At 38.5% G+C, this 23,682-nt stretch overlaps 1 protein-coding gene across 4 annotated transcripts in view; it reads right to left on the bottom strand.

Annotated features, from left to right (window-relative positions):
- The window catches only part of MED1 (mediator complex subunit 1), a 32,501-nt gene extending 17,077 nt beyond the window's left edge, over positions 1-15,424 (bottom strand). For 3 of the 4 annotated variants that reach the window (XM_079132009.1, XM_079132012.1, XM_079132011.1), the window contains exons 1-7: positions 15,183-15,424; positions 11,394-11,500; positions 7,036-7,114; positions 4,086-4,140; positions 3,848-3,980; positions 3,169-3,197; positions 12-83 (exon numbers count right to left, since the gene is read on the bottom strand). In XM_079132009.1, the coding sequence (XP_078988135.1) occupies positions 12-83; positions 3,169-3,197; positions 3,848-3,980; positions 4,086-4,140; positions 7,036-7,114; positions 11,394-11,500; positions 15,183-15,207 (500 nt within the window). In that variant the 5' untranslated portion in view covers positions 15,208-15,424. Of the gene's footprint in view, positions 1-11; positions 84-3,168; positions 3,198-3,847; positions 3,981-4,085; positions 4,141-7,035; positions 7,115-11,393; positions 11,501-15,182 lie in introns of those variants that run through there. The other variant, XM_079132010.1, reaches the window with a different exon arrangement.
- Positions 15,425-23,682: the final 8,258 nt, after the last annotated feature.

The following is a 23,682-nucleotide window of genomic DNA, read 5'->3' as shown; positions in this document are numbered from 1 at the left end:
AAATTACTTACTTGTCTCCTGGAAGGTTATACAGATTAACAAGGCCCTTAAGATGCTTAGAAAATTCATCAAAATTTTTTTCCCTAAAAGAGTTTAGGGGAGAAGGGAAAGAGAATACAAAATATAAGTATTACTCAATCTTATAAAAAAGTGCCAAAAATTGACTTTCATAATCTGCTTTAATTCTTTCACCCCAAAGTTTCTTAAAGTCAATAATATTAAAAGAAGAGGAAGTAGAGTCCTTTCTCTTTCTGCCCCATTTTTTCTGGAGAAACTGTTAATAAGCAAGATACAAGTCAATCAGCTGGGCACAGTGGCACACACCTGTCATCCCAGCAGCTTGGGAGGCTGAGGCAAGAGGATCTGAAGTTCAAAAAGCCAGCCTCAGCAAATTAGCAAGGCCCTAGGCAACTCGATGAGACCACGTTTCTAAATAAAAGCTTTAAAAAAAAAAAAAAAAAAAAAAAACGGAAATGTGGCCCACTGGTTAAGCACCCCTGGGTTCAATTCCCAGTACTAAAAAAAGAAGCCAATATAAAAGTCAAAAGGACGACTAGGGTTGTGGCTCAGTCGAAGAGCACTTGCCTAGCACATGTGAAGCACTGGGTTCAATGCTTAGCACCACATATAAATAAATAAAATGAAGGTCCATTGCCAACTAAAAAATATATATATTTATAAAAAAGTCAAAAGGAAGAAATAGTCAAAAGACCTGATAATTCACATATTAATTAGCTCCTAAATAACAAAACCTAGGGGGCTGGGGTTGTAGCTCAGTGGTAGAGCACTTGCCTCATATGTATGAGGCACTAGGTTCAATCCTCAACAACACATAAAAATAAAGGTGTTGTATCCATCTACAACTAAAAATATGTTTAAAAAAAAAAAAGAAACCTAGTTTAGGAGAATCATTTTTCTTTCCTTTGAATATTTAACCAAGACTGAATGCCAATAGAAAATAAAATTTTGAGCCAAGTGTGGTAGTACACACCTGTAATCCCAGGAACTCAGAGGAGGATCCCAAGTTCAAGGCCAGCCTCAGCAATTTAGCAAAATCTTCTCTCAAAATTAAAAAAAAAAAAAAATGTGGGGCAGGGAGAGACTGGGGATTTAACTCAGTGGCAAAGTGTCTGGATTCAATCTCTAGTACCACAAAAATAATTATTAAAAAAATAATAAATTTTTATAAAGTTTCTGATTGTAGAAGTAATGATGAGAAGCATAAACTAGGAATCTTAGCCAAATGAGCCCTTGTGGGTAGGTTTACGAATCCCACACATTTAAATAATTCATCTCTTTTCAAACTTAAAGGGAAAAAAAGCTCTAGAAAGCTAAATAGCCATGATAATCCCAAGCATTTTATCAGACATGCTCTGAGCATTTACTGATCACTTATAATCCACAGTGTTATGAAGACTGCAAAAAAAAAAAAGGGGGGGGGGCTGGGGAGATAGCTCAGCTGGTAGAGTGCTTGCCTCACAAGCACAAGGCCCTGAGTTCGATTCCCAGTACTGCAAAAAAAAAAATAATAAAAAAAAAAAAAAGACAAGCAGCAACAAAATATGTTCCCTACCTTATATGTTCCCTACTTATATACTAAGTGAATGAAAACATCACATACAGGTTAAGATTCATTCTGAGGTTACCAATTCTGAATAGGCTTATAAAATAACTTTAGAATATCACCAGTTCATAAGTTAGCACAGTCTCCTACTACTCCAGAAATATTGGCTCTTTCTGGAGTGTGATGGTATTACACCTTGGCAGAATTACTGATTCAATGAAATTATCAAAAGGTTATATTTTTCTAGTGCATTATAATTTTTAAGAACTTGTTCAAATTTGGCTATAAGCACATTATTCTTATGACTGAGAAGGCTTAGTGCAAAACTTCCTTTCCTTGACCTTAACACTCTAAGACATTGCCCATGTGGTATTCCAGTACTTCAAGTTTAAAACAAAACTAATATAACAGTTTTCTTAAATTCCCAGAAAATTTTAACCTGGACTTATATTTATGCATGGAAATTTTCACCTAATTCAAAGGTAAAAACAGGTCAACAGGAAAAGCCACAAACTGATGATAAAAGACTGTTTTCAAACCTACTACTTTTACCTTGACAGATTATTTTATATATATATATTATATATGTAATATAATTTTTTATTATATATATATATAATATGTATTACCTTATATGTAATATAATTTTTCTCAAAATCAAAATGAAAAGTTGTTTTCAAGAGTCAGGCTCAAATTTTCTCAAGCCTTTTCTGACTTGATGATTAGGTTCCATTTATTTTTGTTCCACATAAAATTCCTAAGGCTAGCTCAGTAGCTCTCCATCAGGATGATTTTAGTCATCCATCACAACATTTGACAATGTCTGAGAATATATGTTTGTTTAGCTTGGCACAGTGGCGCATGCCTGTAATCCCAGCAATTGAGGAAGCTAAAGCAGGAAAATTGCAGGTTTGAAATTAGCCTCAGCAACTTAGCAAGGTCCTAAGCAACCTAGGGAGACTCTGTCTCAAAATAAAAAATAAAAAGAACTGGGAATGTGGCTCAGTGGTTAAGCACCCCTGGGTTCAATCCCCAGTACCAAGTAAATAAATAAATATTTGTTTGTTTGTTTTTGGTAGTGCTGAGGATTAAATCCTGGGTCTTACACATGCTAGGCAAGTGTAATGCTCCATTCCCCAGTCCCTGGAGATATTTTTGATTGTCATAACTGAGGGGATACTACTGGCAACTACAGGAGAGGCCATGGATGCTGTTAAACATCCTACAATGCACTAGGTAGCCCCTAGAGCAAAGAAGTTTCCAATCCAAATGCCAATAATATTGAGGTTGAAATCCTGGGACAGAATGAGTAGGGTTAAAAATCATGCTAACTTAATTCTGAAAGTAAATAGGTACAGAATGAAAAATCTTGGCCAAGAAAATAAATTTCTATAGCAAGAAACTAAGTTCTAGTCTTTCTCAAAACCAACTATAAAGAAGAGCAGTGGCAATGTCTATAAGTTCTAGCTACCTGAAAAGGTAAGGCAGGAGAACAGTTTGAGCCTAGTTCAACACCAGTGCAGGCATGATAGTAAAACCCTATTTAAAAAAAAAAAATTGGGGCTGTCAGTCAGTATCAAGAAATATAAATGTTATTTGCTCACCTTAACTGTTGTACAAGCTCTGGGCAGCTCTAAAATTAAAGAAAGTACATTAAAGCATTAAACTAAAATAACTTTGAAAACATCAAAAGTTTTTTATTAATAGCACATGCTGTATAACAAATATTAAACTACAGAAGGCCCTTATATTAAGATATCAAAAAGCAGCTTCTTCCTACTTGGTGAACCATGGGATTGGGGCGGGAAATTAAAAATGAAAATATATGAAATAGTTTATAAAGGAATCAACTTTCAGTAGCTTGTTTAAAACATTAGGAACTCTCTTTAATGACATCCCTGGAATTTATACCAACTGACTGGTTACACACATTTAACATTCATTTCTATTACAGGATTTTTCAGATTATCTGTCCTTGATTTTAATCTCTAAGGATGGGATGGTATGATTTATTTATTGTTCAACTGCGGCTCATGTTTGTTGATATAAAATTAAAAAGGTTCCTCTGGTGTTTCCAGTTATTTTCAAAGCCCTTGGATGATGTCAGAGATGGACCCACATTACTCTAAATTTCATTCTAAAGCTACTGATGTAGCCCATCACATCATCTTTACAGTGGCTCATGAAAAAACCTATACCCAAACTAAACCCCAACAATTCATTTTTAAATCAATGTTCCTATGTAAACCCCATAGATTCCAGTGAAATATCAACAACACATACCACAGGATTCTCCCCATGGTGAGCCACTTTTACATCACAAAGCTGTCCTGCAGGATCTAACTGCACTTCCACATAGAACATATCTGACGTGATGTAACATTCAGTGCCACTGGCACTGAGATGAGAGCCCAGTCTAGCAGGAACAAATCAAAACAAAAATTAATAGAAGACACAGAAATAAAGCCACCCAAAGTTAACACTAAGTTAAACATTTCTGCCTACAGATAAGGCTACATACCCATTCTGTCTTGCTATGGATTCCAAACGATCAGTCATTGCTGGTAAAGATGTTACTATGAAAACATGAAAAAAGGAAATTACAAAGAATGTTCCAAATAAATGGTCTTATTCTTCATAGGCAAAAGCATACTAAAGAGTATATACATCATTCCGAAGCCATAAATACAGTCAATAGTTCAAATACCTGTAATTTACACAAAGTTCATTGGTAATGTTTCACTGTGAGGCAAAGATAGCAATAATAGTAAAATAAGACCTATGTGAAAAACTATTAATCTTCCTCTTTTCCCTTTTTGATTACTTCTTATTTTGGACAAGTTGTCTTTAACTGAAAGAAAATACGTTTATCTGTTAATGATGTTAATGCAAAGTGAAACACAGTGGCATGCCTATAGTTCCAGCTGTTTAAAAGGCTGAGGCAGAATTGCTTAAGCCTAAGGGTTTGGGGCTAGCCTGGGCAATAGAGCAATACTGCATTTCTTTATTAAAAAAAAAAAAGCGGGGGGAGGGGGCTGGGCTTGTGGCTCAGTGGCTGAGCACTTGCCTTGCATATGTGAGACACTGGGTTTAATCCTTAGCACCACACACAAAAATAAGCAAATAAAATAAAGGCATGCCGTCCATCTACAACTACCAAAAAAAAAAAAAAAGAAAAGAAAAGCCTTTTTCCTACCTGCAAATGCTAGAACAAGGAAGATAACACCAAAGTCAATATAAAGGGGATTGGGATAGAGCTTAAGTGTACTTAACATGCATGAGAGCCTGGATTCAATTCCCAGAACCAAAAAGAAAACAAACAAAAATTCAACTGGGCTCAGTGATGCACACCTGCAATCCCAGCAACTTAGGAGACTAAGCAGGAGAATCCAAGTTCAAAGCTAGCCTCAGCAATTTAGCAAGGCCCCAAGAAACTTAGCGAGACCCTGTCTCAAAATAAAAAAATAAAAAGATGTGGCTCAGTGATTGAGTGCCCCTGGCTGGGATAAATCCCTGGTACCAAAACAAAAAAACAAAAAAAAATTGTGCATGTGTGTACACACTGGATGTGTGGGGTGTTTATATGTATATATAGACATATACAAACATATATACATATACAAATAAGTGTATGTCTGCACACATACAGGTATATGCATATACATACATGTACACACATATGTCTGTATATACAGGTATATGGATAAACAAATACCCTGGGCTAGGCATGAAATAGGCCCTGGGTTCAATACCAAGCTCCTCAAGAAAAAAAAGGAAAGCTGAGTATGTAGCTCCGTAGTAGCATACCTACCTCTCATGTGTATGGTCCTGGGTTCAATCACCAGTACCCCCTCAACACACACACACACACACACAAACACACAAAACTTCAATATTCACATTATTTTTTAAAATATTTTTAGTTGTCAATGGAACTTTATCTTATTTATGTGTGGTGCTGAGAAATTAACCCAGTGCTTCACACCTGGTAGGCAAGCGTTCTACCACTGAGCCCAAAATTCACAGCATTATTCACAACAGTCATAAGACAAATAGGACTGGGGTTGTGGCTCAGTGGTAGAGCGCTTGCCTAGCATGTGTGAGGCACTGGGTTTGATCCTCAGCATCACATAAAACTAAATAGAAGGTATTGTGTTCATCTATAACTAAAAATATTTAAACAAACAAACAAAATAAGAAACAACTGCCTGGTGCAGTGGTGCACATTTGTAATTAAGGCTACTTGGGAGGCTGCAGCAAGACAATCCCAAGTTTGAGGCCAGCCTGGGCAACTTAGCAAGACCCTGTCTTACATAAAAAAAATAAAAAGGACTGGAGAATATAGCTCAGTGGCAGAGTGCCCATGGGTTCAATCTCCAGTATGAAAAAAAACAAAGGTACTTACTGAATTATATACTTAAAAATGGTTAAAATGGCAAATTTTAAGTTATATGTATTTTTTAACATACATTAAAGAAAAAATATTCAGGTGAATCGTGTTCATTTATGGTGGATCAGAGCAAAATCTGTGTGTGTGTGTACATCTACATCTGTGGTGCTTGGGACTAAACTTAGGGCCTTGTGCATACTAAACATATACTCTACCACTGAGCTACATTCAGAGCCCCTTAAAATCTGTTTTCACTTTCATGTCTCCCCCAAAACAGAATTGGTCATTATAAGCAAGAATAATCAAGCTCATGACTTAAATTTTATGTATGCTTTCCTGAAAACTTTCCATAAACATTTTGGACAGTTAAAATGTCCATCTTCTGGGCTGGGGAGATAGCTCAGTTGGTAGAGTGCTTGCCTTGCAAGTACAAGGCCCTGAGTTCGATCCCCAGTACTGCGGGGGGGGGGGGGGGGGGGGAAAAAAAAAAAAAAAAGTCCATCTTCCGGGCTGTGGTTGTAGCTCAGTGGTAGACCGCTTGCCTAGCATGTATGAGGTACTATGTTTGATCTTCAAAACCATATTAAAATAAATAAAATAAAGGTATTATGTCCATCAACAACTAAAAAAAAAATTTAAGTTCATCTTCCTATATATTCATTAATTATCTTTTAAGTCCCTATCAGCCTCCAAAATAAGATCACACACAAACGTTTCAAAAGAGGCAGGTGCAGTGGTGCATGCCTATAATCCCAGTGGCTCAGGAGGCTAAGGCAAGAGAATCCCAAGTTCAAAGCCAGTCTCAACAACTCAGTGAGACCCTGTCTCTAATAAAATACAAAAAGGGGCTCGGATGTGGCTCAGTGGTTAAATGTCCCTGGGTTCAATTCCCACTACCAAAACAAACAAACAAACAAACAAAAAAAAAAATCAGGAAAGAGCTTATTTCAAATCCATAAATGAAAGCAAGAGATACATATAGCACAGAAAGTTGACCTACCTCAATTTGTATTCCTCCTATTAAACAGACTTTCTTAAATGTTTTTTTTTTAATCAGAATATTTCAAAGGTATTGACAAACCTTTGAGAGCCTTCTGTAGTGTCTCCAAACAGCTGACCAAATGTTGATGCCCTCCAGAACTCATCACAACCCTCTTCTCCTGTATCAAGTGGGAAAACAGTTGGTGTAAAAATCAATGAAGTCAACCATGTTTAAGGTTAACATACATATTATCCTGATAGTAATATTTTAGGATAGTCCATAAAGTCTATACAATCTACAGCCTCAACTATTGCTGTCTTATCCATCAGCAGAATATGGTATTCCCAGATCTAAAGAAAAATAAAGCTTTAGGGAAAAATCAATGGGAGTGACTACCACTTAAGATTTAGACAGCTAAATGACGTGGCTCACAAGAATTGGGAATTCCCAAATAGACCAAGGTAAACTGTATGCAGCCTGAGAGATACAAGCAAATCTTTGTCAAACTAGATTCACTCTAGGAAACAGAATATGTAGTTCAGAAGAGAGACTTCCAACCAGCTAAAAATTTAACTTTACCTAGAGAAAAAGTATCTGCAAGACATTCCAGTCCCCAGATAGACAGGATGACACACTCTGGAGGCTAAGACAGGAGAATTTCAAGTTTGAGGTCAGTCTTAGCAACTTAGTGAGGCCCTAAGCAACTTAGCAAGACTGTCTCAAAATAAAAAATAAAAAGGGCTGGGGACATGGCTGAGGTTAAGCACCTCTGGGTTCAATCCTTGGTACCTGTCCCCACCCCCCCTACCAAAAAAAAAAAAATCCCAGTCCCCAAAAATGTGAAGTTTTATAGTACAAAGAAAGATTTTCAGATTTTCTTTCATGCCCTAATAAATCTCTCTTTTCTCTAATTCCATCCTCATAAAATACCCGATTTATTAATAATCTGGCTTCCCTTGTATCTTGAATAGAGAAGGAGGTTCTGGACAACGAATACCAGTATTTTGGAAAGTAGAAAAATAAATCCTGTCATAAGTTAATAAATTGGCATTCTGATCTCCATGTTAATCTACTGAGATTTGGTTAGTATGCCAGCTGATGAAAATTTATGTACAAATAAAGTTATGTTTATTTTTCTTTTCCTTTTCTGTGTGTGTGTGTGTGTGTGTTGCTAGGGATCAAACCTAGGGCCTCACACATGCACTAGGAAAGCACTCTACTACTAAGCCACATTTCCTGACCCATAATTAGATTTTTGAACTTGTACAACTGAGAAAAGTACAGAGGGAAGCCATGGTTATGAAACCAAAAAACTTGTAGCCCAGGAAAGGGAAGCCCTTAAGATCTACCGGGAAACCCTCTATCTCATGTTACTTTAATGACAATATCATTTATAGAATATATTTCAAACAAGAAATAATTGCCTTGGGGCATTAAATAACTACCCCTGAATTTCCAGACTGGAAAAACTGCAATTCACTTAAGACACTTATTTACAGTTACAGAAATCATTTAGATATGTGACATTTTGATATCCACTATCTCTTTGGATCCTTACAACAAAACTATATGGAAAAGCAAATTGTCATTATGCACTTCCATTTTTCTGATGAGGAAGCTGAAATTTAAAGAGGTTATATTCATATGTTCAATGTCACACAAGTAGTAAGTATTGGAGTCAAGTCCAAATCCAAGGGAATATTTTTTTTTCTTTTTTGTTTTTGCATTATTACAGACCAAACCTGGAGCCTAGAGATGCTAGTAAGCAAGTGCTCTAGTACTGAGCCACATACCTACTGCCTAAAGTTCAAGTCTTTTGACAACAAATTTAATTTCTTCTGCTACTACTGATATGATCATTTTAAACACTAAATCAACTAAAATGCACTTACTCTGAAACCAAAGTAAAATTTGGTAGGGAGGAGAGAGTAATAACACTGAAGTATAACATACAGAAAAGTTTTATTTTGGTTTTTGTTTCTGTTTTGGTACTGGGGATTGAACCCAGTACTGGGTGGGGTGCTTTACCACTGAGCTAAGTCCCAGCCCTTTTTATTTTTTATTTTGAGATAGGGTCTCATTAAGTTGCTGAGACTGGCCTTGCAATCCTGCTGCCTCAGCCTCCTACTTTGCTGGGATTACAGGCAAGTACCTCCAGGCCCAGCTAGAATACACAAATGTTAATAAATCACAAGGGAAGCAATCACAAAGTGATCATATCCATATAACTACAACGAAGGTCAAAAAAGTGGGAATAAGGTTTCCTATGTCATGTGACTACAACAGCAATTATACAAATGAACTGTTTTTTTGGTACCAGGGATTGAGCTCAGGGGCACTTAACCAGAGCCACATCCCCAGCCCTTTTAATTTTTTACTTTTAAGACAGGTCTCACTAAGTTGCTTAGGGCCTCACTAAGCTGCTGAGGGTGACCTCAAACTTGCAATTCTCCTGCCTCAGCCTCCCAAGTCACTGAGATTACAGGCATGCACCACTGGGCTCCCCAAATAAATGAACTTTTAACGCTGAGCTTTAGGGGCTGGTGTTGCGGCTCAGTGGTAGAGCGCTTGCCTAGCATGTATGAGGCACTGGGTTCGATTCCCAGAACCACATTTAAAAAAAAACCTAAATAAACAAAATAAAGGAATTATGTCCATCTACAACTAAACATATTAAAAAAAAAAAAAAAAGACACCACATTTGAGCCTTGAAACAGATCGCCACATACCCCTATCCCATCTTCCACTTAACTGGCTAAAGGAGCCCTATAATGAAGAATAACTAAGGAAGAAACAGCACTGTAAAGAAAGAGGTTATAGACTGGGGTTGTGGCTCAGTGGTAGAGCACTTGCCTAAGGCATAAGGCACTGGTTTCAATCCCCAGCGCCACATAAGCAAAAGAAAGGTATTGTGTCCATCTACAACTAAAAATATTAAAAAAAAAAAAAAAATGATAACAGTAAATAGGTGAAAACCTAAAGTTCTCCTGTATTAAAAATGAATGAAGGGCTGGGGATATAGCTCAGTTGGTAGAGTGCTTGCCTCGCAAGCACAAGGCCCTGGGTTCAACCACCAGTAACACACACACAAAAAAAAAGAATCAAGGGCTGGGACTGTAGCTCAATGGTATAACATTTACCTAGCACATGTGAGACGCTGGGTTAGATCCTCAGCACCACATAAAAATAAATAAAATAAAGGTATTAAAAAAAGAATGAATCAAAAATTCTTGGTACTGTATAAATACAATAAAGGTAATATCAAGTCATAATGAAGGTGCTTGACAGAATGTCTCTTAGGTCAGATGCAGTGGCATACACCTATAATCCCAGTGACATAGGAGGCTAAGGCAGGAAGATTGCAAGTTCTAAGCCAGTCCCAGCAACGTAGCAAGATCCTCAGCAACTTAGCAAGACCTCACAAAATAAAAAATAAAAAGGACTTGGTTGGGAATGTAAGTCGGTGTTAAAATACCCAGGATTCAATCTTCAGTATCAGGGAGAAAAAAAAAAAAAAAGAACATCTCTTAGCCAAACAATAGTGATGCACACCTATAATCCCAGGGTTTCAGAATGCTGAGGCATGAAAATCACAAATTCAAAGACAGCCTGAGCAACTTAGTGAGAGTGTCTCAAAATAAAATGAAAAGGGCTGAAGATGTAGCTCAATGATAGAATGCCCTGGGTTCAATCCTAGGACCACAAAAAAAAAAGAGTGAGAGAGAGAGAATATTTCTACACCCCAGTGTATCAGATGTGTCCCTTGTATGTGTATTTCTTAGCACCTTTGCATGAAATAGCCCCATGTATTCTAACATAATTTTATAAACACAGTCAGCACTCTGTATCTTCAGACTCCACATTCTTGCATTTAACCAATTATAGATGGGAAAAGCCTAGTGTGGTGGTGCATGCCTGTAATTCCAGCAGCTCTCAACTGAGGCAGGAGGATCGCAACTTTGAGGCAAGATCCTAAGCAATTTAGCAAGCCTTGTCTCAAAATATAAAATGAAAAGGACCAGGGATATAACTCCAGGTAAAGCAATCTTGGATTCAAGTCACAGTACAAAATTAAAAATTAAAAAAAAAAAAAAAAAAAAAAAAACACTAAATAGTGTAACAAATATTTATATGGCATTTACGTCCTATTAAGTATTAAGTAATGAAGAGATCATTCAGAGTATCCAGGAGAACGTTAATTGTTTATATACAGATACTTCGCTATTTTATGATAGGGACTGAGCATCCATGAATGTTGGTATCCCTAGGAAGTTCTAGAACTAATCCCCCACAGATACTAAGCAATAAATGTATACATTCTTCCTCAGAAGATCTCTGTATTCTGGCATTTATGATAAATAAAACAAAAGACACACTACTAAAAGCAGTTTGAACAAATCCATGTTGCAAACAGAGCTTCGTAAGTAATTATCAAAGTACAACACCACAATCCTCACCATGACTTGACGCACAAGCTTAATGGTCTCACTCCAAGGTCTATTTTGGTTAAATTTTGCATGGAGCCGTTCCAAGAGAGAACTCATTTTACTCAGCTTTTCTGATTCTGCAATATAAATTGGAAAACATTATTAGAAATGCTTTTATCAAGACCTTCCACAATTTTTCTTACAAATGTAACCCCCATTTTTTATCTAAGAATTCAGTTAAAACAGTTTATCATTTACTTCAAAACACAAAGTTATTTGTTTGTTTTGTGGTACTGTGGACTGAATAGGAGTACTCTACCACTGGGCCACATCTTTTTGAGACAGGGTCTCAATAAGTTGCTGGCCAATTCTGGTCTCAAACTTGCAATCGTCCTGCCTCAGCCTTCTAAGTAGCTGGGATTTCAGGCACGCACCACTGCAACCTGCAAGACCCTATCTCTTAAAATAAAACAACAATTTAAAGCCAGGCACCCCTGGGTTCAATCCCAAGTACACTCTCCACCTCCCACCAAAAAAAAAAAAAAAGAGAGAGAGAGACAGAGAGAGAGCGAGGGAGAAAGAGACAAGACAGACACAGGACTCATATTCACTGGGCTGGTCTTCAACTTATCAGTTCAAGAAAATCATTCTACCTTAACCTCCTGAGTAGCTGGGACTACAGGTTCACCTAGATTAAAAGAACCTTTGATAGCAAGAAGACACATTATAGGTCTTCCATAATGAACATCAAAGAACACAGTTCTAATAAGAACCAAAACACAAGCATCTCACAGGGCACAGTGGTACACACCCATAATCCCAGCCACTTGAGAGGCAGGAGGATCACAGGTTCAAAGTCAGCACTGGCAATTTAGAGAGATCCCATCTAAACTAAAAAATGAAAGGGCTGGTGATAGGTAGCCCAGGGGTAGAGTACCCCTGGGTTCAACCCCCAGTGCAAAACAAAGAAACAAACAAAAGCCCATCCCTAACCATATTAATATTCATTAAATTCCTTGCATGACATATTTTGAGCATACATTTGAATTTACCCTTTCTATGATTGGTTACTTTTCAATGTGAAAATACTGATTTCCTTAATTTGTAGGGGTGGGTACTAGGAGTTGAACCCAGGGGTGATTAACCACTGACCACATCACCAACCCCTTTTATTTTTTGTTTTGAGACAGGTTCTCACTAAATTGCTGAGGCTGGCTTTGAACTTGAAATCCTCCTGCGTCAGTCTCCCAAGCCACTGGGATTGCAGGAGTGCACCACTGCACCCAGCCACTTCCTTAATTTTTTGTGTGTGATAATTTTAAGAGATAGGTTTATAAGTATGATTTAAAAAAAAAAAAAAAGGCTCTATTTGAATTCTAATTAAAATTATATGGATGGGGAACATGGTGGTGCATGGCTCAGGAGGATTCCAAGTTTGAGCCCAACCCGAAAACCTTGCCTAAAGGGGCTGGAGATATATCTCAGTTGGTAGAGTGCTTATCTTACAAGCACAAGACCCTGGGTTCAATCCCTAGCACCACCCCACCCCCCAAAAAAAACCCTAAAAATAAAAATATATAAAGGGCTGGGGGTATAGTTCGGTGGTAGGGCTCCCCTGGATTCAATTCCCAGTAGTGGGAAGAAAAAAAAAAGATAAAATTATATGAACAGGGAAGAAATGACTAATCAACGGATAGATATCAGCAGAGATAAGAGAAAGACAGAAAGGTAGAAAAGACTGGCGTCTGGACTGAACTAAGCATGTAAACAAACCTCTAAAGTCTTCCAATCTTTTTTTTTTTGGTACTGGGGAATTGAACTCAGTGGCATTTTATCACATGAATAAACATACTATGCCTGAGATGACTTTTGTGAGGAAGTGGTATGGACAAATAAATGTGGAAATGACTAGTGAAATGCAAAATGAGAAATACTCTTAAAGAGAGACATTAAGTCAGGCAGAGTAATGTACATCTGTAATTCCAATGATCCGGGAAGTTTCGGTAAGAGGATTGCAAGTTGAGCCTCAGCAACTCAGCAAGTCCTAAGTAACTTAGTGAGACCCTGTCTCAAAATAAAATAAAAAAGTGCTGGGGATGTGGCTCAGTGGTTAAGCACCTCTGGGTTCAATCCCCAGAATCAAAAAATTAAAATAAAATAAATGAGGCATGGTGCTACATGACTGTAATCCCAGCAACTCCATAGGCTGGGGCAGGAGGATTATAAGTTCCAGTCCAGCCTCAGCAATTTAGAGCATTCCTAAGCAACTTAGCAAGACCATGTCTTGAATTTAAAAATAAAAAGGTCTGGGAATGTAGCTGACTAGTAAAGTACCCCTGGGTTTAATACCCAATACCAAAATAAATAAATTACAATAAAATCTGGCAATACTGGGGATTGAATCCAGAATCCAGGGATGCTTCTATCACTACTTTCATTCAGTGGTAGAGCACCCCTAGGTTCTTTCACCAGTACTGCCGAAAGGAAAAAAAAAAAAAAAAAAAAGGCATTACTACTCAATATCAAAAGAAGAAAAGGTTCATGGTCAATGGTGGGAAGAATACAGAAAAACAACTAATGTTGGTACTGAAAAATGAATAGAATAGATTAATTAGAATTAAGGTAGCAAACTTTCCTTCTATGCTTTCATTTTCTGGAAAACTGGTTTTGACTGTGTCAGTCAGTGTACAGTTGTGAACACATTTCTACAATTTTCACTTTAAAGTCATTCACTCAGGCACAATTATAAATGCTGGGGATACAACAGTGAAAAAACTTGACAAAAACAGCTGCCTCCTGAGGTTTCCATTTACGCTTGTTATCCCCTTGCACCTAGGAAGTGTACTTTTCTTCTTCCCATTCAAAACATACATCTGATTTTTCTTGAAATGCCTGCTGGTTATCTGCGATGCTCAAATCAAACATTTTTTGAGCAACTACTATGCACTAAAGAGTACACATACATGAGCAAGACAGGGTCCCTGATCTAAGCAGCTCAAAGTAAACTATGAAAAACAAGTAAACAGTAACTATAAAGTGAGCTGTAGCCAGGTGCGGTGATGCAGGTCTGGAATCCCAAGAACTCAGGGGACTGAGGACCTAAGCAACTTAGTGAAACCCTGTCTCAAAATAAAAAATTAAAAGGGTTGGAGGTGTAGCTCACTGTTTAAGAGCCCCTTAAACACAGGCTCAATGCCTGGTACCAAAGGGAGGAAAAAAGTGAGCTATAGCATTAAGTATGCCCCAAATGCTAAGAAAGCATTTACACGGGAACGTGGAAATTTAGAGAATCTGAGTAAAGTTCCAAAGGAAAGTTATTTTTCAGCAGTTCTGACTTACTCCGATGGAAAGGACAAAATCCAGCGCAGTTTTCAAATATACAGTAGCATAAGATCTGAGTACTATGACATTCTAGGGAACTGCTAGCTTTTAATATCATTTCACTCACACCAAAATATTCTCCAGTAACTTTACACATCGTTTGTATTATTGTTTCTACGTTATTTAGACGTCTCTTCCGGATAGAAGGTTTTAGATTCACTGGCCCTCTCTCCCACCACTTTAGATCAAAATTGCCCTCAGGCCAAACTGATTGTCCCTAATTGTGCAGAAAACCTTCACAAAAGTTCGGAGTCCCCATCACCCAAAGTCGGGGCTCTATATTCATTAAACACGACATGATCATAACCTAAAAAGCACATTCCGCCTCCTGGACGTTCTGCCCTCTAGAAAGTGGCCCTCGTGGGACATCGGCACCCACCATCTCTTACACTTTGGCTCCACCAGTTGTTTCCGCCCCCTCCTTTTGCTCTCACTCACCCTCGGTTTCCCCCTGAGCCTTCATCCTGACGGCGGTGAGGGCCTGGGTCTGCCACAAGAAGATAAGCTTTTCCCCACCACCAACAGGGGAACCAAGCTGACTCGAGCTCCCGGGACGCAGGGAGCCAATAGTCCCTACTCTTCCCGGGAATGCTCAGTCTGAAGTCCCCGGCGGCAAGAAGAGAAGGGTGCTCGCGGCCGCCGCCATCTTCCCCAACGGAACTTCCCAAGAATCGCGAGATTAGCCAGGATCCTACGAGATAGAGGAAGAGTGAAGGATACAAAATCTCGCGAAAATTAGTTAAGGTGTATATCATCACGCGAGATCTCTACCAACCCATCCTTCCCTTAGCTGCCAGTTGTTTCAGTTCTCACACTGCTCAGTATTGAACTTGCGGGCAGGTGGGGTTAGGTCTCTGTGCCTAAACCTGCATTTTCAAATAAAAATATGTAACTCTGACCCTCAGCAACTTAACGAGACTCTGATTAAAAATAAAAATGAGGATGTAGTCTAGTGGTAAACGGCCCCTGGGTTTAATCCCTAGTATCAAAAAAAAAAAAAAGAAAGAAAAAAAAAAAAGAAAAAGAAAAAACCTCTGGCTCTCTTTACTGAAAGACTTGTTTTTGTTTTTATTTTGTACTGGGGATTGAACCCAGGAATGCTTAACCATTGAACCACATTCCTAGCCCTTTTTATTTTCATAAAGTATTTTTATTTTGTTACAAGCGCCTGCTAAGCTGACGAGCGCTTGCTAAGTAGCTGAGGCTGACCTCCTGAGCTTCCTCTTTCAGCCTCCTGAGCCGCTAGGATTACAGGCGAGCCCCACAGTGCCCAGCAAGACTTGTTTTTGAAAAAAAATAAGATAGTAAATTTGGGCTGGGGGTGTACCTCATTGGTGAAGGGTTTACTCCACAAAAAAAAGAAGAAGAAGAAGAAGGAAGGGAGGGAGGAAGAAAAAAAGAAAAAGAAAGGGAAAAAGTTTCCATGAGCAATAATTATATTGTGAAAAAGATAATGGTGTTTTATAACATGACTGTCAAAGCTGACCTAACACCTTTTTTTTTTTTAATGATATTTCTTCAGTAATATTCTTGAAGTTCTGTGAGATTTTGGATTAAGGTAAAACTGCTAATATGTAGCAGTCAATGCAACTAATGCGATCAGTTAATACTTATTATTTATCATTGTGTTCCTTTTTTATGATCCTAGTGACGAAAAGCAGCTTCACTTTTTCACTATACTGGAAATTAAAAATAATGTGTGATTATCACTGTGTCCATAAATTCTCACAAAGGGAAATTCAGAGTAATGCTGAGAAGTTCCTCACCATTGGAACTGAAGAACCAGACTAAAATACAACAGTGCTAGCAAGGGGTGCTTAACCACTGAGCTGCATCTCCAGCCCTTTTTTGTATTTTATTTAGACACAGGGTCTCACCTGCTACCTTAGGGCCTTGCTAAGTTGCTGAGGCTGGCTTTGAACTAGTGATCTTCATGCCTCAGCCTCCCAAGCCGCTGGAATTACAGGTATGCACCACTGTGCCTGGTGAGGTGAATCTTCTTAAGGCTACTTTTAGGTTTACTTTACTGATATACATCTTTTAAAATAATTACTGCTGAAAAGTTGAATTTTACCTAGTTTCCTCCAAGATTTTTTTCTTGATACCAGGTATTGAACCCAAGGGTGTTTAACTACTGACCCATATACCTAACCCATTTTATTTTTTTATTTTGAGGCATGGTCTCACTCAGTTGCTTGTGGCCTAAGTTACTGAGGCTGGCATTGAACTTGCGATCCCCTTGCCTCGTTGCTGGGATTGCAGGCCTGCACTACCACACCCTTGCTCCAAGAATTTTCTGCAGTAAATTACTATCTCAGATTTTTCCCACATTTCAAACATCTCCAAAGCAATCCAGCAGATACCGCAGTCCAGGTGAACAGGTACAGCAGTATAAATTTAATAACTCTTTGGGACTACCTGGAAAATTGTTTACTGCCACAAATATATTATGACATGCCCCTTGAAAGTACAATGCAAATTTTTATCAGTTGCCTATTCCTTATTCTCATTCCTTAGGGCCACTGAACAGTGAATTGTCTGTGACAGAAATTACCCATTGTTTCTGAATCCCCAATACCTAGTACTATACCTGGACCTACTGGGCAAATCTTTTCCTGGGCATAAACACTCTGTTAGACCCAACTTCTCTCCTTTGCCAATTCCCAACCACATTGGCTTTTTCTCTCTTAAAGAAAATACCTGTATTCCTTCCTCTTCTAAGATCCTTCAACAAGCCTTTCTAGCTGCTAGGAAGTCTCTACTCCACCTGCCTCACTTCACTAATGCCTTCATTTTTTACATATGGTGCTGGGGATTTAACCCAGGCCCTTGCTAAAATGTTAGGCATGTACTCTTATCACTGAGTTACATCCCCAGCCAAGCCTTCTTAGTTCTCAATTTAAATATCCCTTCCTCTAGACAGGCAAGGTGGTGCACACCTATAATTCCAGCTATTCAAGAGGCTGAGGCATGAGGATCCTTGCCATTTCAAGACTGGCCTCAGCAATTTAGAATAAATATCCCTTCCTCTAGACAAGAGAAACAAGACTTCTCTGATCTCTGAGTTCTTCTGTTAAATTACTTCAAACTTTTCTTCCCCCAAACTTCTTTTTTGTTTATTTTTTGGGGTACCAGGGATTGAACTCAGAGGAACTCAATCACTGAGCCACATCCCCAGCCTTATTTTATATTTTATTTAGAGACAGGGTCTGAGTTGTTTAGGGCCTCACTTTTGTTGAGGCTGGCTTGGAACTAGCTATCTCCTGCCTCAGCCTCCTAAGCTGCTGGGATTTCAGATGTGTGCCACTCCCCCAACTTCCCAGATTTCTTTTTTTTTTTTTTAATATTTTATTTTTTAATTGTAGATGGACACAATACCTTTATTTATTTTTTATGTGGTGCTGAGGATCAAACCCAGTACCCCACGCATGCTAGGCCAGCACTCTGCCACAACCCCGGTTCCCCAAACTTAATAGTAATTTCATCATCAGTATGTGTTGATTTGTTTCATGTCTCTCTTCCCTGCTGGAGTGTCAGGCTGCACTTGATCTATCACTGCTATCTCCCCAGTGCCCAGTACAGCTCCTGGCACCTGTCATGAACTTAATGCATGGTGTTGGAATAAATTGATGGGGATGTCAGATAAAATAGACATTAACTTAAATTTAGACATTAACTTAAATTTGAATTTCAGATAATTGAATATTTTTAGTATAAAAGTATGTCCCAGATATTATATAACATAAATATTATATAATATGAATCTGACAACTCTTAGACATACAGAGAGCATTTATCCAAGCAAGAATTTTCAAAGATGGTTAATATTTAAAATACTGTACCTTTCTTAATTGTCAAAATGTTCTCATTCACTATGAAACATCTATGAAGTCCTAACTATGTATGTGTTGGGAACTGATAATATAAACATAAAAAATAGCCCTAAGCCTCAGTGGACTCACCTCATTCAGTTTTGAAAATATGATTGGTCAACATAATCATATTAACTCAAATTTTTGTTTTTAATTGTTATGCGCAAAGTGCCAGTGTCAATTAGATACACAGCTATGCTTTATTTTCTAATGGAAATTTTTTTTTTCTTTTGCGGTACTGGGCATGGAACACAGGGCTTGTCACATGCTAGGCAAATGGTCTACCACTAAGCAATACCCTCACCCTGTGTTCTTATTTTGAGACACGGCCTGGCTAAGTTGCCTAGACTGGCCCTGAACTTGTGGTCCTCCTGCATCAGCTTCCTAATTAGCTGAGATTACAAACATGCACCACCTCAGCTATCCAATGACATTCTTTATACAAATCAATAATGTCTGTACTAAGTTTAGCTGAGACAATTTAAAATTACAAAGCTTATAAGTAGAGCAAACCAAATTTTGGTTACAGAATAGAATGAGAAGTTATTTCTCATTGTAAAATGCAGATAAGCGGACACCAGTGAAAAATTTGTATTGCAGTGGCACACACCTTTAATCCCAGCTACTCTGGAAACTGAGGCAGGAGGATTGTAAATTTGACCAGCCTCAGCAATGTACGGAGACCCTGTCTCAAAATAACTGGGTTATAGCTCCCCCTGGGATTAATCCCTAGTTCAGGGTTTTTGTTTTGTTTTTCTATTTTTGTATCATAGAAGGAAAGATAAGAGAGAAATATCACTCAACGTGGGAGGTTTTCACAGCTATGGATGTAGCTCAATGAAAGAGCACTTATCTAGTGTGCTGAAAGGCCCTGGATTTAATCTCCAGCAACGCAAAGAAAGAAAGGAAGAAAGAAGTAAAAGAAAAAAGAGAGAGAGAGAGAGAGAGAGAGAGAGAGAGAGAGAGAAAGAGAGAGAGAAGCTTCCTAGCAGCTGAGGAGGATTTCAAGTTTGAAGCCAGCCTCAGCTACTTAATGAGACCTTAAGCAACTTAATGAGACCTTGTCTCTAAATTAAAATTAATTAATTAATTAATTAAAAAAAGGGCTGGGGATGTATCTCAGTGATAAAGCACTCTTGGGTTCAACCCCTGGTACAAAAAAGGAAAATAAAAAGACAGAACAATCTTCAAAATGGGTATAATGGATAAATTGTAAGCAACTAACCTCTGAGGGAGGCTCTAGAGGATTCTTGAAATGTAAAATCTACACTAATTTTGGAAAATGGAGGATGTTAAAAATATAAAATACATCTGGGCATGGTGATTTACACCTGTAGTCCCATAAACCCTGACTAGCAATTTATCAAGATTCTGTCTCAAAATTAAAAAGGCTGGGAATATTGCTCAGTGGTAAAGTCCCCACTACCACATAAATAAAAACAAACGAAAACCCAAACCATTGGTGAGGACCTTTATACCCAAGCTCTCCTGCAATGAAAAAGGGATTATCATATGTGAGTTCCAGTGCTTAATTCTATCCTTTTTTTCCCCATTCTTTTTTTTTTTTTTTTTTTTTTTTTTTTTAAGCATTTATTTTACTTCTACAGATTAAAAAGTAGTCATGAGGAGGCTGGGGATGTAGCTCAGTGGGTAGAGTGCCTGCCTTGTAAGCACAGTAGGCCCTGGGTTCAATCCCCAGCACCACAAAAAAAAAAAAAAAAAAACAATGGTCATGAGGAACCGGAGCACTTACCTGGCATTGTCAAGACCCTAGATTCATCCTCAGCATGGCAAAAAGAAAATAAATCATAGAAAATAATCTTTTAAATTTACAACCAGGGCTGTTTGTGGTTCAGTGGTAGAGTGCTCACCTGGCATGCATGAGGCCCTGGGTTCAATCCTTAGCACCACATAAAATAAAATAAAGGTATTGTGTCCACCTACAACTAAAAAACAAAATATTTAAAAAGATTTACAGTCTAATGCCAGGCGTGGTGGTGCATGCCCGTAACCTGTAATCCCAGGGATTAGGAGGCTAAGGCAGGAGGCAGGAGGCTTCCAAGTTCAAGGTCAGCCTCAGCAATTTAGCAAGGGCCTGTCTCAAAAATAAAAAATAAAAAGGACGAGGGATATGGCTCAGTAGTTAAGTACCCTTAGGTTCAGTTGCCAGTAACAACAACAACAACAAAAAATTTCAGTCTTTATTTATGGACTCAAGGGACACATGTGTGAGGCACTGGGTTTGATCCTCAGCACCACATAAAAGTAAATAAAGGTATTGCGTTCATCTACAACTAAAACAATATTTTAAAAAATTTATGGACTCAAACATTTAGATTAAAATATTTTTCATACCAGTGAGAGCAAAAGCTAAAAGAACATTCTTAGGGAATGATTTGAGAATGGATTCTAACATTTTTCTGGTCTCTGATTAACTGATTTTCTTTTTAAAGGGTTTATTTGGAGCTCATGGTATCAGAGGTCTTAGTCTTTTTGTTCATAACCAGCTGACTGCATTGCTCTGAACCTGAGGTGAGACAGAACGTCATGGCAGAAGGGCACGGTAGAGGAGAGTTGCTCAGTTTATGGCAGTTGGGATGGAGACCCAGTGCATGTAAAAATCTAATCAGTTTTCCTGGCCCCACTCAAATGCCCCTCCTTTTTAATTTTTCAAATTAGTTTATGTTTTGGTAGGTTGAATGTTCTCTCTGATCTGTGGATGCTAACACACAACAAGGCAGGGAGGAGAAGAATAGAAGTTCAGTGCATTAGACAAAGGGGAATGAAGGGAAGCAGGAGGGATAGCGATAGGAAAGACAATGGAGTGAATCTAACGTGACTGTCCTATGTACATAGATGAATACACCACAGTGAATCTCAACATCGTGTACATCCGTAAGACAGGGATCCTAATTAGAATAAGACATACTCCATATTTATATAATAGGTAAATAAAATATTAAATAATGTAAATGCATAAACTCTACTGTCATGTTTAAACTCAAAAGAACTTATAAATAGGGGTTGGGGAGATAGATCAGTCGGTAGAGTGCTTGCCTTGTAAGCATAAGGCCCTGGGTTTGATTCCCCAGCACCCCAAAAGAAAAGAACTTATGAATACAAAATAAGGTACATGAAAAAGTTGTTTTTTGGTAATGAGGATTGAACCTGGGGGCACTTGACCAGGGAGCTAATCCCCAGTCCTTTTTTTTTTTTTTTTTTTTTTTTAAGTGTCTCTCTTAATTACTGAGGCTGTCCTTGAATTTGCTATCTTCCTGTCTCAGGGTTCCCCTTCCCTCCCAGTTACTGGAATTGCTTACATAAATTGCCCCTACTTTCTTTCTTTTTTTAATGTACTGGGGTTGGAACCCAGGGCCTCCAGCATGTTAGACAAGCCTCTACCACTGAATCACACTCCTGGCCCCCAAAAGCTTTCTCTCCCAACCACTTCTGAGCATCCAGTGCTCCATGTCATTCTTACAGCATTTATTAACCTTATATCTTTTTTTTTGTAGTTGTAGATTAGTTGTAGATAGAATGCATTTGTTTATTTTTAATGTGGTCCTAAGGATCGAATCTGGTGCCTTACACATGCTCAGCACGCACACTGCCACTGAGCTATTGCCCCAGCCCATTTCCCATTTACCTTCTATCTTATGAGACAATATACTGTCTATATTCTACTTGAAGGCCTATTTAAGGAGAAGGGTCTTAAAGTTTCAAATATTAAATATTTATTTATTTACTTATTTTTTTGGTACCAGGGATTGAACCTAAGGGTGCTTAACTACTGAGTCACATCCCAAGCCCCCACCCCCCTTTTTTTTTTTTTTGAGACTTTTTTTTTTTTTTTTTTTGAGACGGGAGCTCGCTAGGTTGCTTACAGCCACACTAAGTTGTTGAGGCTGTCTTCTAACTTGAAATCCTCCTGCCTCAGCCTCACAAGCCACTGGGATTACATGTGTGTGTCACCACACTCTGCTTATTTATTTTGTTGTTCTGGTGCTGGTGATAGAACCCAGGGTTTCAGGTATGGTAGATATGCAGTCTACCACTGGGGCTGCATCCCCAGCTCTTCATATATAAATTTGTCAAAGGAAAGAATGAAGAAGCTTGGGTCAAGCCACCTCTCTGTGCATTCGTCTTATCACTTACACAGCCCTATTTTAGCATTGCAAAGAAGGAATGGGTTACTGAGTGGTGAAGTTTTGAAAAGTTAGAGACCAGTGTAAGGTATTTTCTTTTCTTATTCATAATTACAATATTTTGCATGAGCATAAAAGGCTAAATTAGGGCTGGGGATATAGTTCAGTTGGTAGAGTGCTTGCCTTGTGAGCACAAGGCCCTGGGTTCAATCCCCAGCACAAAAAAAAAAAAAAGAAAAGAAAGGCTGAATTATCCATAAGAGCCTTGGGACTATTTTAAAAGTGGACAAACTTTAAGACTGTTGGATTTGAAGAGTGCAGAGAGGTAGTGCCTTACAATAGAAGTGCTTGTGCTTTAGTATCAGAGACATGACTGATTATTGGCCGCAGCATTTGCTGGACTTCCTGTTACCCTAAATTATTTAAATTCCCTGAATACGGGATTGCATTATTTGTAAAATTGATGAGGATGTCATGTCCTGCAGGGCAGTTCTGAGGATTAGAGATAACATAAGTAAAATGCTTGGCATGTAGCATACACTATAAATATGGGAAGCAAACCCGGTGCGACTACGCATGACCCTAATCCCAACTACTCAGGAGGCCTCGGAAGGCCTCAGGAGGCTGAGTCAGGAGGATGGAGGGTTCCGGTCCAAGACTGGCAAGATGGCGCATGCCTGTGACCCGGCGACTCTGGAGGGTGAGGCAGAAGGATAACGCAGAAATTTAGCAAGACCCTGTCTCAAAATAAAAAGAGCTGGGGGAGCTCAGCAGGAGGGTAGTTGCGCTCCTTCCTGGTAATCCTCAGAAATTTGGTGAGAACCTGTCTCAAAATTAAATGGCTTCGTCAGGAATGGTGGTGCACACTAGGAATGAATCCCAGCTACTACGGAGGCTGAGGAAGAAGGATCCCAATTTCGA

The sequence above is a fragment of the Sciurus vulgaris genome (assembly GCF_902686455.1).
Source record: "Sciurus vulgaris genome assembly, chromosome: 3".
Lineage (NCBI taxonomy): Eukaryota > Metazoa > Chordata > Mammalia > Rodentia > Sciuridae > Sciurus > Sciurus vulgaris.
This window is presented reverse-complemented; position numbering and strand designations above follow the sequence as displayed.